The 15,957-nt window shown below is 38.9% G+C and overlaps 1 protein-coding gene across 1 annotated transcript in view; it reads right to left on the reverse strand.

Moving 5' to 3' along the window:
- Positions 1-12,275, reverse strand: part of si:ch211-266k8.4 (TBC1 domain family member 10B) — a 91,638-nt gene extending 79,363 nt beyond the window's left edge. The window contains exons 1-5 of the mRNA XM_038308703.1: positions 12,022-12,275; positions 10,951-11,038; positions 10,701-10,808; positions 3,334-3,526; positions 2,444-2,569 (exon numbers count right to left, since the gene is read on the reverse strand). Coding sequence (XP_038164631.1) covers positions 2,444-2,569; positions 3,334-3,526; positions 10,701-10,808; positions 10,951-11,038; positions 12,022-12,164 — 658 coding nt within the window. The 5' untranslated portion in view covers positions 12,165-12,275. The remainder of the gene's footprint in view (positions 1-2,443; positions 2,570-3,333; positions 3,527-10,700; positions 10,809-10,950; positions 11,039-12,021) is intronic.
- Between the last annotated feature and the right edge of the window lie 3,682 nt (positions 12,276-15,957).

Raw genomic sequence — 15,957 nt, forward strand, 5'->3', positions numbered from 1 at the left:
TTCTGCTCTCTCTGCTTTTTCTCATAGTAGCTTCGCCTCGTCTGTTCCTGTTTGGTTGTGACTCCATCCTGGAGAGAAATATCAGCTGTGCTGCTGCCATCAACACCTCTGTTTATGAATGTTGGAAAGCGGCCTGTTTTTCAGTGTAGTCCTGTTTCTCTGACTGTGACTGGCTGGATGTGCTCTCTTAATCCTCTGACATGGGAGCTGGCTCGGAGCTCGTCTGCCTGGCTGTGTTTCCTGGACGGGGTCGCCTTTTACAGCTGCTTTTTGTATCTCTGCTTTTGTCTTCTTGAAACCTAGTCGGCCTCGGCAGATGGTGTTCTTCAAACTGCTAACGTGAATTGTCTATGCCATGCTGCAATGTTGGATTCAGAAAAAGATGTTGAAATGTCTGAAAAGTCGGACACAGGCGAGAGCGTATCGGGAGATGGAGACCAACAAGACCTCCCTCATCCTTGGCCCTATCTCAAAGAAATTTTCCAAATAGTCAAAAAATTGACCTTTCAGTTCATATGGTGGCATCTGACTGTTTTTCTTAAAGGTTACTTTATACTTTTATACTTTAAGTAGTTTCTGGAGCACATACTTTTTAACTTTTACTTGAATAAAGAGGTCAAGTTGATACTTCAACTTTTACCAGAGTGTTTTTTACCTGCAGTATCTATACTTCTACTGAAGTAACAAAGGTGTTTACTTTTGACATCACTGCTGTTAACAAATAGTAGAAATTTGGCACATTCAGTAATAAAATGTCACAGGGGATTGTATGGGGGGGGGGGGGTCATTTAAGAAGATGGATGATTTTAAGATTTTTTTAAAAAGGGCGATACCCTCCCCCCCTCTACTAGAGTACTGTGTATACATTAGGGCTGCAACAACGAATCGATAAAATCGATAAAAATCGACTTTTAAAAGCGTTGGCAACGAATTTAATCATCGATTAGTTGTGTCGCGCGATTAATGCGTCATCCGCCGCCGCCGTCATCCGGGGGAAGAAAAAAAAATATGACGGAGCGAGTCAGCGCCGCAGTTGCAGTGTTGCCAACTCAGCGACTTTTCAGACCCCTCCAGCGACTATTTTTCAAAAAAGCGACTGGCGACAAATCTGGCGACTTTTTACGGTGTCACTGGCGGCTTTTGCCTGCCGTGGGGCGCCTCCCCCATCCCAACCCCTTTCTCCCTCTCCCACAGGAATCCCTCTCAGCGCTGCAGTCAGAGTCAGAGCCGCAGGATTTTAGTGAGGAGTTTAACCTCAGCGTCCAGACTGCAAATGAAGCGCGCATGCGCCGGGATTGACGGCGCAAATTGATCACAATAATTAAAATAGCCTGCGCTTTGTAAAGTGAAAAAAGTCATAACATGCAACTTTTGTCAAAACAAATGAACATGGCACGGAAGCACTACTGTTATGATGCAGCACCTGAAAAGGAAACACGTTGGAGCCTTCAATGGCAGTGAAGAGAGCTGATCAGCAGGATGAGTAACCATGTTTGTTTCATTTTAAAGTGGGGAAACGTAAGTTAGTTTCTCAGGTAGCTCATCTGATGCTTTCCTTACCTTGTTAGTAGGTTACAGACAGTGATAAGGTTGGCTACTTATTTTACTTTTAATTTCATTTAAATTTGGTTAAGCAGCGTTTATATTTTCTTTATAAATAAATTAACTTGCAAATTATGAGGGCAAGGCTTTTAAAGTTTAAATCTTCTGGCAAAGATAAAGAAAAGAAGATCCTGCAATTTATGGAAGTAAAGCAGAACAAAATCCAGCAAGATCAGTAATATGTCAATTAATTATCTGCCACATTCCCATGTAAATATCTGTCTTTGGAGGATGTGTTTTTTTACCACCCCTAGTTCTCTCATTTTTATTCCAAATACAATTTATAATTAGAATCACAGGGCTATTTTTATCTCTATGGTTCAGTATTTTCTCAAGTAGCAACTTTAACTGCTATACTTTCCTGTCTTAAAAGGCAGAACTCTTCTAGTCTAAAAAAAACTCATTTGTTGAAATGGGGGGACCTATTGTTTGAACCCCTTAGGGGCTTTAAAAAACAAAAATGCCTGTCTCTTTTTGCGCTTTATGAAACAAAGTAGCCTATATTTTGTGGATGTACAGCTACATTTCTCATGTAAGTTTGCGTAGTTTTTACACAAACATTTATTTTTCATATTGCACCAGTACAGTTAATGAGCAACCTGTACTTGTGTGCTTGTTTGTTCTGTCTAAAATGTTTATTTTGGAATAAAGAAGTTAATATAAAATTTTTTTTTTGTCCGATTCATCGATTAATCGAAAAAATAATCGGCCGATTCATCGATTTTTAAAATAATCGTTAGTTGCAGCCCTAGTATACATATTTAGTAGTTGGATTAGTTAGATGAGTGATTTGTCAGGAACAGAGAGACATTCAGGAATATGTTTAATAAGGAGCCCTTACCTTGGCTGTAACCAACTTGTGGGTTGTATTTTGCATAAGCGATGAGGACCCTGAAGAGTTTGGCCTGGCCCTCGATGGCCTCTGGGCTCTGTCCCATCAGGGATCGATGGGTTGGGAAGGATCGCTCTGTGATAGGAAAAGATCAGGCGCATTAAACTAAATGTATTTCTTCTTCCCTGCCTGCATCTCATTTGAAATGATCTTTCCATAAATGCATGTGTACATGTATATAAAACCAATGACACATAAGATTATAGAAGGGTAGTGTGACCTGCATTAAGAATGGAAAATGATTGAATAAAAATGACCTTATTTAAGTCTGGAGGAGATATCCGTTTACATTTTTATCCCTGAACATTCTTACTCAAAACGCAGATATTACAAAAACAAAATCTAGAGTGTTGTGAGTATGAATTTGCTGCCTAACTTTTTTGTAACATCTAAAAATGAGAAACATTTTAAAAATAAGACCAGTACAGACAAGAGGATCTCAAATTATTTCTACTGATGAAAAAAGTGGTGTCAAAAAAACAATGTATAATGTCATAGAAAGATTATGCTCCTTTTTTTTTAATAAAGCTGAGATTGGGTAGCATGACCTTATAAAGTGTTTATGCAGAATTTATTTTTATTTTAAATAAGAAATATCAGTTTAGAAAGTGTCTTTTAAATAATAATTGAAATTATCTGTCTATAAAGTCCATCAAGGTTATTTTTAATTACTGTTTTTTTTTTTCAATCTTAATTAAATTTTGTGTCATTTCAAATCATCATGGGTAATAAAAACAGAATCAGTCAGTAGGAAGTCACTGTAGTACTTTGTCAGGACAGTTTAAGCCTTTCATGTTTATTCGTAATAACTTTGAATTTATTTTTCCGTGTGAACTTACGTAGGTCCAGGGCGATCTGCCTGAAAAGAGTTATTTCATCCATAGAGTAGAAAGAGTCAGAGGAGCTTGATGGCTGCTGCTGGTTCAAACGCAGATCGTTCTGGGTTTCACTCAGGGTAGTGATGGCAGACAAAATGCCATATTCACTGACGCCAAGATCCACAAGCGGCCCGCGAACTTCAGACAAACACGTCTGTAAGGGAATGAAAACAAACTAATTAAAAAATAAATAAACACCTTGGCTTATGAGAGAACTCTATACATGTGCTTCAATAAGCAAAATGGAAAGAAAAGCATTTAGGCTAAAACATAATAATTCATCCATCCATCCATCCATCCATTTTCTGTCACGTTTAACCCAAGCGGGTGGCGAGGGGTGCTGGTGTCCATTTCCAGCTGTCTACGGGTGAGAGGCAGGGTCAAAACATATAAATTATTTGATCTGAAATAAAAAAATTATAAATAAAAAAAAAACACAATGTGCCCCAATTCAGATTTTTTTGGGGTCAAGCGATCAGGTCTGGTTGTTTGGAACAAGTGAGGATTCTCAGATATCCAGCTTTTTATTGTTATTACTGGGGATCGGAATCAGAAACCGGTTCCTGTTCAGGTAGCTCGCTTAACGATTCTCTTAACGATTCCAGGCAGCAGCAGAGCCTAGCGCTGGGCAGCACGACTTACGTCACCTTTTTTACGCAAGTTACGCACAAGGCATTTAGTAAGCAAGTAAGACGCGACCAGGTATAAGTCTAGAAAAGGAAAAAAAAAAAACATTCAAAGCATTTGAAAGTTAACATTTATTTTTAGTAAAGCACCTTGTTGTCATTGTAAATTACATCCGCAGGAGGAAATACATCCAACATGCAGAAACACCTGCGCACACAACATGGCATACATTTTAACGAATGCCGTTTTTTTGATTCACCCGGAAAGAAGCTAAAGTTACAACCAGCATGGAAGGCAACTCTGGTCATAAGTAGGTAGTTTTATATCACTGGCTGTGCTTAATGTGGTTCCTAGTAAATCATATGCCATTTCTGGAAATAAACCAGTTTCCTACCTCTCTTTGAGGTTATTAAGGGAGTGTGCCTTTCTCCTTAATCCAGCCCTTCATTGCTAGCATGTTTAATTAGAACTACTGGAAGCTAAAATTCTTACATGATTCTAGCTGTTGCAATGGATGTAACGAAACATGCTACGAAGTGGCTACGCAGTTCAGTGAGAGAGAGAAAGGTGACGCTCGTTTATTTAAATCAGGGAAAGAAGAGTTTATTTACCGAAATTGTACAGTAATGCTTTTTCATTAAACAGATGCCTTCTCCATTAGAATTAGATGACTGCGACAAGACTAGTAGCCTGGCTGCTCAGAGGCTGGCAGCTCCTGTTCACGGACTTCTGTTTTCGCCGAGGTAGGCAGAAATTTAATGTCCCAGGCGAAGGTAGACTAATGTCACCGTACACTTACCAAGTTAATTGTTTCACAGAATCGATAAGGAATCAAATCATTTCACAGAGTCAATAACAAAATCGTTACACTGTCACAAGTAAAGAGGAACGACATTCCCTCTCTGCATTTAACCCATCCCCTTGGGGAGCAGTGTGCTGCCATTGTGCCGCAGAGTAGCGGTCTGTGGCAGGGGAGCTCGAACCCAGAACCTCAGGATTTCAAGCTCTACGCTCTAACCACTATCTTCACTCCCCAGATCTGGCCTGTGTCTGACTCTTTTAGTCAGATACAGGAATCCTGATTTCCCAGCATCCCTAAATCTGTTTGGAAAGTGACTCCACTGGGAACGACCAATGCGGTTCAGACTTTGATGTCATTTTCCATCAAATTTGTCATAATTTTTGTGCCGCCAAGCAGAAAGTTGGAAAAACAGACAGAAGATGGGATAGTAACGCTGCAAAAACTGATCTGAAACTAAGTAAAATGTTCCTGAATATTTGAATTTGCTCCTGATTTTAAGAAGGTAGATAAAATTATTTACCAATGAAATGAAAAAGATGATTGGAAATTATGGATTTGAAATAACACCTTTTTCTTCATGAAAATGTTTTATTGTTTTTTTGTGCATACAGATCAGTTTGGAATCACAAATGGTTCATATTGAAGTCAGATACAGGCAACATTTTTTAACGCAATGGGGACAACAGAAAGAAAGCATATTAAGATCTGCAGTTGCAGTGAGTGACCATAGAACCACAGTGACATCTGCTGGACAAACTCTGCATCTACATCTTTCCAGGGAAGTCGTTTCCAACACTACAGTTACAAAAGATGGTGGGGATTTAAAATAACCACTGGCTTTTAAGAAGAGAGGTTATATAAATTTGACTTCAAAGGTAATGAATTTTTATCTCAACACAAACTGAGCTAAATCAGGGGGCAAAGCCTCATCCTGTGTATTACCCTGAACCTTCCTCTGTGCTGGTTTAAATGCAATAGTGTCTGTCACTATAGGCAAGTAAGAACGCACTCAGACCTCTTATTTATAAAACGCAACCAATAACAGAAAAAACAGAGGCTCAATTACTGTGAGGAGAACTTAAGGACCAGAGCTACAGCTGAAGGGGTTTTAACTAAAGGGATCAGATTGCCACTAATGCAGAGCTTGTTCAGCAACTAGAGCAGGAAGATACAAGTATTCCTGCAGGGATGGTGAAGGAAAAACATTAGGACTTTGGTAGAAGGAAGGAAGAAAAAAAAAAGACAAATAGACCCTGACATTTTATAGCAATGATGAGGACTGGACTATAAGGGTCCGGGAAAAGGGGAGCATCCTGAGATGAAAAGCTAAGTCCTGTGTCATTTTGATGATGCATTTCGATCATTGATGTGTGCTATTGCTTGATGTTAAAAGGATTGACCTGGTGCACAACTCGACCTGTAAAAAGCTGCTATAAATGATAAAATTGGCTTCAAAACATTTTTAGAGAGCAACTTTGCTCATTGATCCGAAAGCAAAGTGGATGTGAGAGCTTTTTTTCTATTTAGTTTAACTATTTAGCTTAATGGTTTAAATTATTAACATTTTGATCCCAATAACGCGATAATTTTGACAGCACTACTATATATATATATATATATATATATATATATACATATTAGTGCTGTCAAAATTATCGCGTTATTATCGCGTTAACGCGAGGCCATTTTAACGGCGATAATTTTTTTAACGTGAGATTAACGCTATGTGGTTTTATGGTACAATTTTCCAAGTACATCCCGCTGCAGCCTGCGGGAAGGCGGGGCTATTTTCCCCCAGTCTATGCATTTCTCATAGGCTTCTAGAGCGGAGCTCCTCAAGGGAAAAAGACGCTAATACACTGGGTGGCGCTAGTGCCTTTTCTTTAAGCCCCACCACCAACAAACAAGTTGAGTGTCTGGTAACTAGTAGCAACCTGAAATACGCTGAGAAAACAGATTACTGAGGTGAAATGGAATCTGCTACGGCACTCTTGCTGTCTGTGTACGCCACAGGTCGGTATCGTGTGTGTGTGTGTGTGTGTGTATGTGGGTGGGTGGGAGGGTGTGTCTGTGTGTGGGTGTGTGTGTGTGTGTTCTCATTTTTGTTAAGAGGCTGAAAAGTAACTTTCTAGAGCATAGACTACCTCCATCTAGTGATGTCGGTCTATTGATTTTGATGTATTGATTGAAAATTGTTCATTATTATCTTGGTTAATTAACATCTAATGTTAACTGTACTACATTTTATAGCAGTAGGGTAAAATGCTTGTCTTTGTTCAAAAGACTGTATTGACTGTAAAGACTGTCTTTTACATCAGCCTGTTTTCAGGGCCTTTTTTTTTGGCTACATATTTGTTATTTTTTGCTACATGCCTCCCCATCTTCTTGCCATATGTTTCTATGGCATAAATCAGTGTCTGTGACCTGTTTTCATTTAAAAAAAAGGAACGTTGGCACAAACCTAGCCTGTATGTATTTTTTGTATGTCATCGAGAGTATTTAAATGACTTTCAATCAGAAAAAAAATTTGCGATTAAAATGCGATTAATCGCGAGTTAACTCAGGCATTGATGCGATTAATCGCGATTAAAATAATTTAATCGATTGACAGCACTAATATATATATATATATATATATATATATATATATACACAGGTGCTGGTCATAAAATTAGAATATCATGAAAAAGTAGATTGATTTCAGTAATTCCATTTAAAAAGTGAAACTTGTATATTATATTCATACATTACATACAAACTCATATATTTCAGATGTTTATTTTGTTTAATTTTGATGATTACAAATGACAACAAATGAAAATCTCAAATTCATCATATCAGAAAATTAGAATATTACTGAAGACCAATAAAAACAAAGGATTTATAGAAATGTTGGCCAACTGAAAAGTATGAACATGAAAAGTATGAGCATGTACAGCACTCAGTATTTAGTTGGGCCTCCTTTGGCCTGTATTACTGCAGCAATGCGGCGTGGCATGGAGTCGATCAGTCTGTGGTACTGCTCAGGTGTTATGATAGCCCAGGTTGCTCTAATAGTGGCTTTTAGCTCTTCTGAATTGTTGGGTCTGGTGTATTGCATCTTCTTCTTCACAATACCCCATAGATTTTCTATGGGGTTAAGGTCAGGAGAGTTTGCTGGCCAATTAAGAACAGGGATACCATGGTCCTTCAACCAGGTACTGGTAGCTTTGGCACTGTGTGCAGGTGCCAAGTCCTGTTGGAAAATGAAATCTGCATCTCCAAAAAGTTGGTCAGCTGCAGGAAGCATGAAGTGCTCTAAAACTTCCTGGTATGTGGCTGCGTTGACCCTGGACCTCAGAAAACACAATGGACCAACACCAGCAGATGACATGGCACCCCAAACCATCACTGACTGTGGAAACTTTACACTGGACTTCAAGCAACGTGGATGAAGTGCCTCTCTTCTTTTCCTCCAGACTCTGGGACCTTGATTTCCAAAGGAAATGCAAAATTTACTTTCATCAGAGAACATGACTTTGGACCACTCACCAGCAGTCCAGTCCGGTTTCTCTTTAGCCCAGGCAAGACGCTTCTGACGCTGTCTGTGGTTCAAGAGTGGCTTGACACAAGGAATGTGACAGCAGAAACCCATGTCTTTCATACGTCTGTGTGTGGTGGTTCTTGAAGCACTCACTCCAGCTGCAGTCCACTCTTTGTGAATCTCCCCCACATTTTTGAAGGGGTTTTGTTTCACAATCCTCTCCAGGGTGCGGTTATCTCTCTTGCTTGTACACTTTTTTCGACCACATCTTTTCCTTCCCTTCGCCTCTCTATTAATGTGCTTGGACACTGAGCTCTGTGAACAGCCAGCCTCTTTAGCGATGACCTTTTGTGTCTTGCCCTCCTTGTGCAAGGTATCGATGGTCGTCTTTTGGACAACTGTCAAGTCAGCAGTCTTCCCCATGATTGTGTAGCCTATAGAACTAGACTGAAAGACCATTTAAAGGCTTTTGCAGGTGGTTTGAGTTAATTAGCTGATTAGAGTGTGGCACCAGGGGCCATCAATTTTGAACCTTTTCACAATATTCTAATTTTCTGATATGATGAATTAGAGATTTTCATTTGTTGTCATTTGTAATCATCAAAATTAAACAAAATAAACATCTGAAATATATGAGTTTGTATGTAATGTATGAATATAATATACAAGTTTCCCTTTTTAAATGGAATTACTGAAATCAATCTACTTTTTCATGATATTCTAATTTTATGACCAGCACCTGTATACGTATATACACATACATAGTACAGACCAAAAGTTTGGACACACCTTCTCATTTAAAGAGTTTTCTTTATTTATACTGAAGGCATCAAAACCAAGAATTAACACATGTGGAATTATATACTTAAAAAGTGTGAAACAACTGAAAATATGTCTTATATTCTAGGTTCTTCAAAGCAGCCACCTTTTGCTTTGATTACTGCTTCACACACTCTTGGCCTTCTCTTGATGAGCTTCTAGAGGTCGTCACCTGAAATGGTCTTCCAACAGTCTTGAAGGAGTTCCCAGACATGCTTAGCACTTGTTGGTCCTTTTTCCTTCACTCTGTGGTCCAGCTCACCCCAAACCATCTCGATTGGGTTCAGGTCCGGTGATTGTGGAGGCCAGGTAATCTGGAGCAGCACCCTATCACTCCCATTTTGGATAAAATAGCCCTTCCACAGCGTGGAGGTGCGGAAGATGCTGTGGTAGTCATGCAGGTTAAGTATTCCTTCAATTTTGAAATCCCCAACAGAGTCACCAGCAAAGCACCCTTACACCATCATCACACCTCCTCCTCCATGCTTCAGTGGGAACCAGGCATGTAGAGTCCATCCGTTCACCTTTTCAGCGTCGCACAAAGACACGATGATTGGAACCAAAGATCTCAAATTTTGACTCATCAGACCAAAGCACAGATTTCCACTGCTCTAATGTCTATTCCTTGTGTTCTTTAGCCCAATCAAGTCTCTTCTGATTGTTGCCCATCCTTAGCAGTGGTTTCCTAGCAGCTATTTTACCATGAAGGCCTGATTCACACAGTCTCCTCTTAACAGTTGTTGTAGAGATGTGTCTGCTGCTAGAACTCTGTGTGGCATTGACCTGGTCTCTAATCTGAGCTGCTGCTAACCTGCGATTTCTGAGGCTGGGCACTGGGATGAACTTATCCTCCGCAGCAGAGGTGACTCTTGGTCTTTCTTTCCTGGGGAGGTAATGTGAGCCAGTTTCTTTTTGCACTTGATGGGTTTTGCGACTTCACTTGGGGACACTTCCAAAGTTTTGCCAATTTTTCGGACTGACTGACCTTCATTTCTTAAAGTAATGATGGGCACTCGTTTTTGTTTACTTAGCAGCTTTTTTTTCTTGCCATAAGACAATTCTAACAGTGTATTCAGTAGGACTATCAGCTGTGTATCCGCTTGACTTCTGCACAGCACAACTGATGGTACCAACCCCATTTATAAGGCAAGAAATCCCACTTATTAAACCTGACAGGGGACACTTGTGAAGTGAAAACCAATTTGGGTTACTACCTCTTGAAGCTCATCAAGAGAAGGCCAAGAGTGTGCGAAGCAATAATCAAAGCAAAAGGTGGCTACTTGGAAGAACCTAGAATATAAGAAATTTTTTTCTGTTAAGTATATATTTCCACATGTGTTAATTCATAGTTTTGATGCCTTCAGTGTGAATATTAAATTTTCATAGTCATGAAAATAAAGAAAACTCTTAGAATGAGAAGGTGTGTCCAAACTTGTTGTCTGTACTGTATATATATTACTGTATTCCACAGTTGTACAATAAAATGTTCTCTATAAATATTTTAGATGACATAATTTAGCTTCCTTCTTATTTTCTGCGGTTTTCATCAAAACCTACCTGATAGTTGAATTCACTGGATTCTCTCAGACTGTCGATGTTGAGAAGGCACTTCCACACTCTCCCTCGTAGACTTGGAGGAATGCCCATCCTGATAAACCGTTCAATCTGAAAACAACAATAATAAAAACATTTTATTTCAAAGGCGCCTTTCTGGACACTCAAGGTCACCGCAAAAAATAGAGGTTTAAATACTGATTGGCTAAAATAATGCAGGAAATATTTCCAGTGTTTGTTGAAAAACACTAACCTGACTCCTGCAGATGAAGCTGGCTCCATTCCAGTAGCTGAGCAGTTCACACAGCTCCTTCACCCTCACCAAGCTCAGCTGAGGGTAGCTGACAGAGAAGATATTAGCTGATTAACCCCAAATGTTAAGTCATCCATCAGTGCATTGCTTTCCATTCACTATTTTTATTTGATCGGAGGTCAGGAGTTAAAATGTACATAAGAAAAAAACTCAGCATCTCTCTGAAAAGGGAGATTATCCATTATGTGGGGGGTTCTAAGGTCTCCCTAGGCAGAACACACAAAAGGTCTATCTGAACTGGATAAATTGGTGAGAAAACTCAAAGAAGTGTTTCCACTGTCGCCATGACAAGTGCTGTCTGAAAAGTGCTGTAGGGAAGGAGCTAGGATGAGGAAGCAATGTGTTTGAACACATTTGCAAACTGTATTGATACTGTGTGACTGAATACTGACACCTGCTGGACATTTAAAATCACTACAAGCCTCTTTGACACACTGATGACCTGTATTATGATTTAAGCTATTGATTGCTGTAATGTATTATTTCATAGGTATCGTTTAAATTTAAATTATGCGTGCTATTTTTAGATGAAATACATAAATATGAATATGCAACTGGAAAAATTAAGGGAAGGTGTGAATAAGGATTTTTGTGGACTAGGGATTTATTTATTCAAAATATTAACTACAGTTAAAACAGCAAACTAAGAGAGAGGTTTACAAAAATTAGATGAATTACATTTAATTCATGATTTAATTTATGAGGATTGTGGTTATTTACAGCTTGCATAGGGTTTTCTCTTCTTAACAATAGGATTTATTACCAAGAAAAAATTAAGGAGCTTATATTTGCCAGATATTTATTTTGTCTTATAATCTTATTTTTTTTATTTTTCAAATTTTGGCCAAAAGACAGAAGAAAATGTAACAGTGAAAATATTGACTTTGATTCATCGGTTATTATTAGTCTTAAAAAAAAACATTTTTCTAACTATGTCTAAGACCATTGCAGCTATAAGTTTAAGGGGTCTTTAAGGCCAGTTTAGTTAATTAGGTCCAACCTGCGCCACACCTGTAATCATGGCATCTGTGGTGAAGTTTTTGCTCCTTTTTGCTGGTGAAAGCAAAGCCAAATTCATCGAAACCCAAACTGTCGCTGCGCCTTTTGTTTGTTGAACTTCTCCGACTGGCGTTGCTGCTGCTTCTTCTTCTCATTTCTTCTTAAATAAGCAGCTTAGATGGAAATCAGTGGGAAACCGCTGCCTGCAAACACTCGCTTTGTTCAACTCCTGTCAAAATCAACGGTCGCCGTGAGGACACGCCTCTAATTAAACGTCATCGTAGCGCCAATTATTCAGATCGAAATAATATCGGTAAAAAACGATAGATTATATGCAGTGAGGTTACACTAACATCACTTTCATCAAACTACCAGCGGTCTTTGTCAGCCGAAAATATTTAGAATCAACAGCGAACTTTTCCCAATCGTTTTTAAGGGGTTAACCTCTTTCCGGTCAGCCGGTGAAATGACCAGCCTGGAGAGGGAACAGATAATCATATAAGCGCCGCTTTCTGCACCGCTCGCCATGCCGGCTGGAAAATGATGCAGAACCTACGCGTGATTTCAAAAGAGCCCACTGTTATGTAAACTGCATTAAAAATTAAGCATATATATAATATATATACATTATATATATGTAAAAATAAAGCTAAGGCTATATATATATACATTATATATATATATATGTAAAGATATATATGTATGTATATATATATATATATATATATAATGTATATATATATAGAGAGAGAGACTTAGCTTTATTTTGTCATTTTGTATACACAAGTGTAAACAAAAACAAATTTCGTTAAGAATAGCTCTCTAGATATTTTCTTTTTATTTCAGGTGCAGCCTTGAAAACAGTACAAAATACAACAGTAATATAAACATATGACTTTATATTTATAGTTCTAACATTTCAGTTTTGTTTTTTGTTTTTTTAACAAAATATAATAAATATAATCAAATATAATAAAATAACACATTTTACCAAATATTCAGCAGTCTAATGGCAGTAGGGCAGAAACTGTTCTGGAATCTGTTAAACCTGCATCAAATGCTCCGAAGCCTCTTCCTGGAGGGCAGCAAGTAGAACAGTCCATGGTGGGGGTGTTAGGGGTTCATTGATGATGTTATGGGCTCAGGACATGCAGCGCAGAGATGAAATGTCTTTATTGGAGGGAAGAGGAGCCCCCATGATCTTCTGTGCTGTTCTCACCACTCTTCTCACCTTCTTCCAGTCTGAGGCGCTGCAGCCTCCACATCACACAGCTGGTCAGAACGCTCTCTATGGTGCTTCTGTAGAAGGTGGTGAGGATGGGTGGGGGCAGGTGGGCTCTCCTCATCCTCGGGAAGAAGTACCAGCACTTCAGGGCTCTTTTGATCCGTGAGGTGGTGTTTACATTCCAGGTGAGGGTGTCTGTGATGTTCACCTCCAGGAATTTGGTGCTGTTGGGTGTGCAGGTGTCGCAGTGGTTAGTGCACACGACCCATGTACAGAAGCCTTAGTCCTCGACGGGGCTGACCTGGGTTCGAATCTGACCTGTGGTTCTTTGCTGCAAGAACCACAGGTCCCCCCATACCCCTGTCCTGTCAGGCTAATGTCGTAAAAGCGAAACACTGGTGCCGTAAAAAAAACATTTATATATAAGGAATTTGGTGCCGTTGACTGCCTCTCCAGCTGAGCTGTTGAGAAGTAGAGCGTGGTTAGGCCGGTTCTTCCTGAAGTTTGAGATGATCTCCTTCATCTTTTCCACATTCAGGATCAGGCTGTTATCTTTGCACCAGTCCACCAGCTGCTCCACCTCCTCTCTGTGGTCCTGGTTGTTCTCTCTGGGTACTCCAGCTTCCTCCCACAGGCCAAAAACATGACTGTTAGGTTAATTGGCTTCTCTAAATTCTCCTTAGGTGTGCGTGAGTGGTTGTTTGTCCTGTTTGTCTTTGTGTTGCCCTGCGATGGACTGGCCTCCTGTCCAGGATGTAACCCATTTTCACCCGTAGACAGCTGGAAATAGGCACCAGCACCCCACGTGACCCCACTTGGGATAAGTGTGACAGAAAATTGATGGATGGTTATGTTTATATATATATATATATATATATATATATATATATATATATATATATATATATATATATATATATATATATATATATATATATATATATATATATATATATATATACATATATATAAACTTTAATTCGGTCAAACACATTTAAATGATTTTTTCCATTTTAAAAATATATATAAAAAAAGAAACTAAAATATAAGAGTAACACAGCACTTCGCTCTCAATCTGCAGGTTTACTAGTGGTTCCTAGAATATTTAGAAGTAGAATGGGAGGCAGTTCTTTTCATTATCAGGCTCCTCTCCTTTGGAACCAACTACCACTTTTAGTCCATGAGGCAGACACCTTGTCTAAGGGTGTCTGCCAGGCTTAAGCAAGGCTTAAAATGTTCCTTTTTGATAAAGCTTATAGTTAGACTGGCTCAGGTTATCCAGAACTATCACTACAGTTATGCTGCTATAGGTTTAGACTGCTGGAGGACATCATTCTGCTTCATTCTATCTCTATTCTCCCACTCTGCAGAATTTGTTAGTTCAATCTCTAATGTTATGATATCTCTGTTTTTTCTCACAGTAGCTTCATCTGTTCTGTTCCTGTTTGGATGTGACGCCATCATGGAGAGAAATATCAGCTGTGCTGCTGCCATCAACACCCTTGTTTATAGATGCTGGAGATCGGCCTGTTTTCCAGTGTGGTCCTGTTGTTCTGGCTATGACTAACTCGATGAGCTCTCTTCATCCTCTGGCATGGGAGCTGGCTAGGAGCTGGTCTGCCTGGCTGTGTGTTTCCTGGACAGGGCTGCCTGTGGAGCTGGTTAACAGTTGTTTTTTGTATCTCTGCTTCTGTCTCATTGAACCCTGGTTGGCCTTGTCAGATGGCCGCTCACACTGAGCCTGGTTCTACCGGAGGTTTCTTCCATTTAAAAGGGAGTTTTTCATCCCCACTGTCGCTACAAGCATGCTTGGTGTGAGGGATTGCCCCTCCAGTCAATGGGTGTGTTCAAATTCATGGGCTCCATCCTCCAAGGACGGGGTCTACCTGGACTGGGTCATTCGAAGTCTGTGAAAATAAGGAAGACAGTTGACACACAAAGCAGGAAAAGAATAAATCCCAAACTTTTCAAAACAGTTTTTTTTTTTTTTTTTCTTTTTTATTGTAAAGTTAACAAAGCCTACACATATGAGAATCCAGAGTGGAATTAAGGTGACAACCACTGGGAGCATGAACAAATAAAAGCAAATGTAATTATATAAACCTTAGTCAGTTAAATAACTGGCTGCTGTCAATTTGCACATCACTTATGTTACTGCTATTTTCACATATCCATTACTATAGAAATGTCCATAGCTGTACATTGGTTATTCATTCTCCAGGTGCACAGTTCTATACTGTTAAACAGTTTAAGAATTTTATTGTTTATCTTTTAACTCTTCACTATTATGTTATTCTATCTAAGGTCCATAATTGTGTGACCATATTTTCCCTTTAATCTTTAATATTTTTGCTGCTGTAAACACCAGAATTTCCCCATTGTGGGACAATTAAGGGATTTTCTATTCTATTCTATTCTATTCTATTCTATTCTATTCTATAAAAGGGGTAGAAAGATATAAGTAAATCTAAACAATGTATGTTTAAAAAAAATATCTGCAAAATCTCTGATATTCAACAACAATTCTTAGTTAAGCAAATTGTGCAAAATAGCCATTAAAAATTAGATTTATAGTCCCCACACAGCAGATATATTAGAATCTTTCCTTAAATTACAGCCAAACCCATTTACACAGTAACAGATAAAAACCTTTGAATAAATCAAACATTACCGCCACATATCTGACTCAATAACCATTATAACAAATACTTAGTACATGGTCA

This window comes from Cyprinodon tularosa, unplaced genomic scaffold (genome assembly GCF_016077235.1).
Source record: "Cyprinodon tularosa strain WSP-4 unplaced genomic scaffold, ASM1607723v1 ctg644, whole genome shotgun sequence".
NCBI lineage: Eukaryota > Metazoa > Chordata > Actinopteri > Cyprinodontiformes > Cyprinodontidae > Cyprinodon > Cyprinodon tularosa.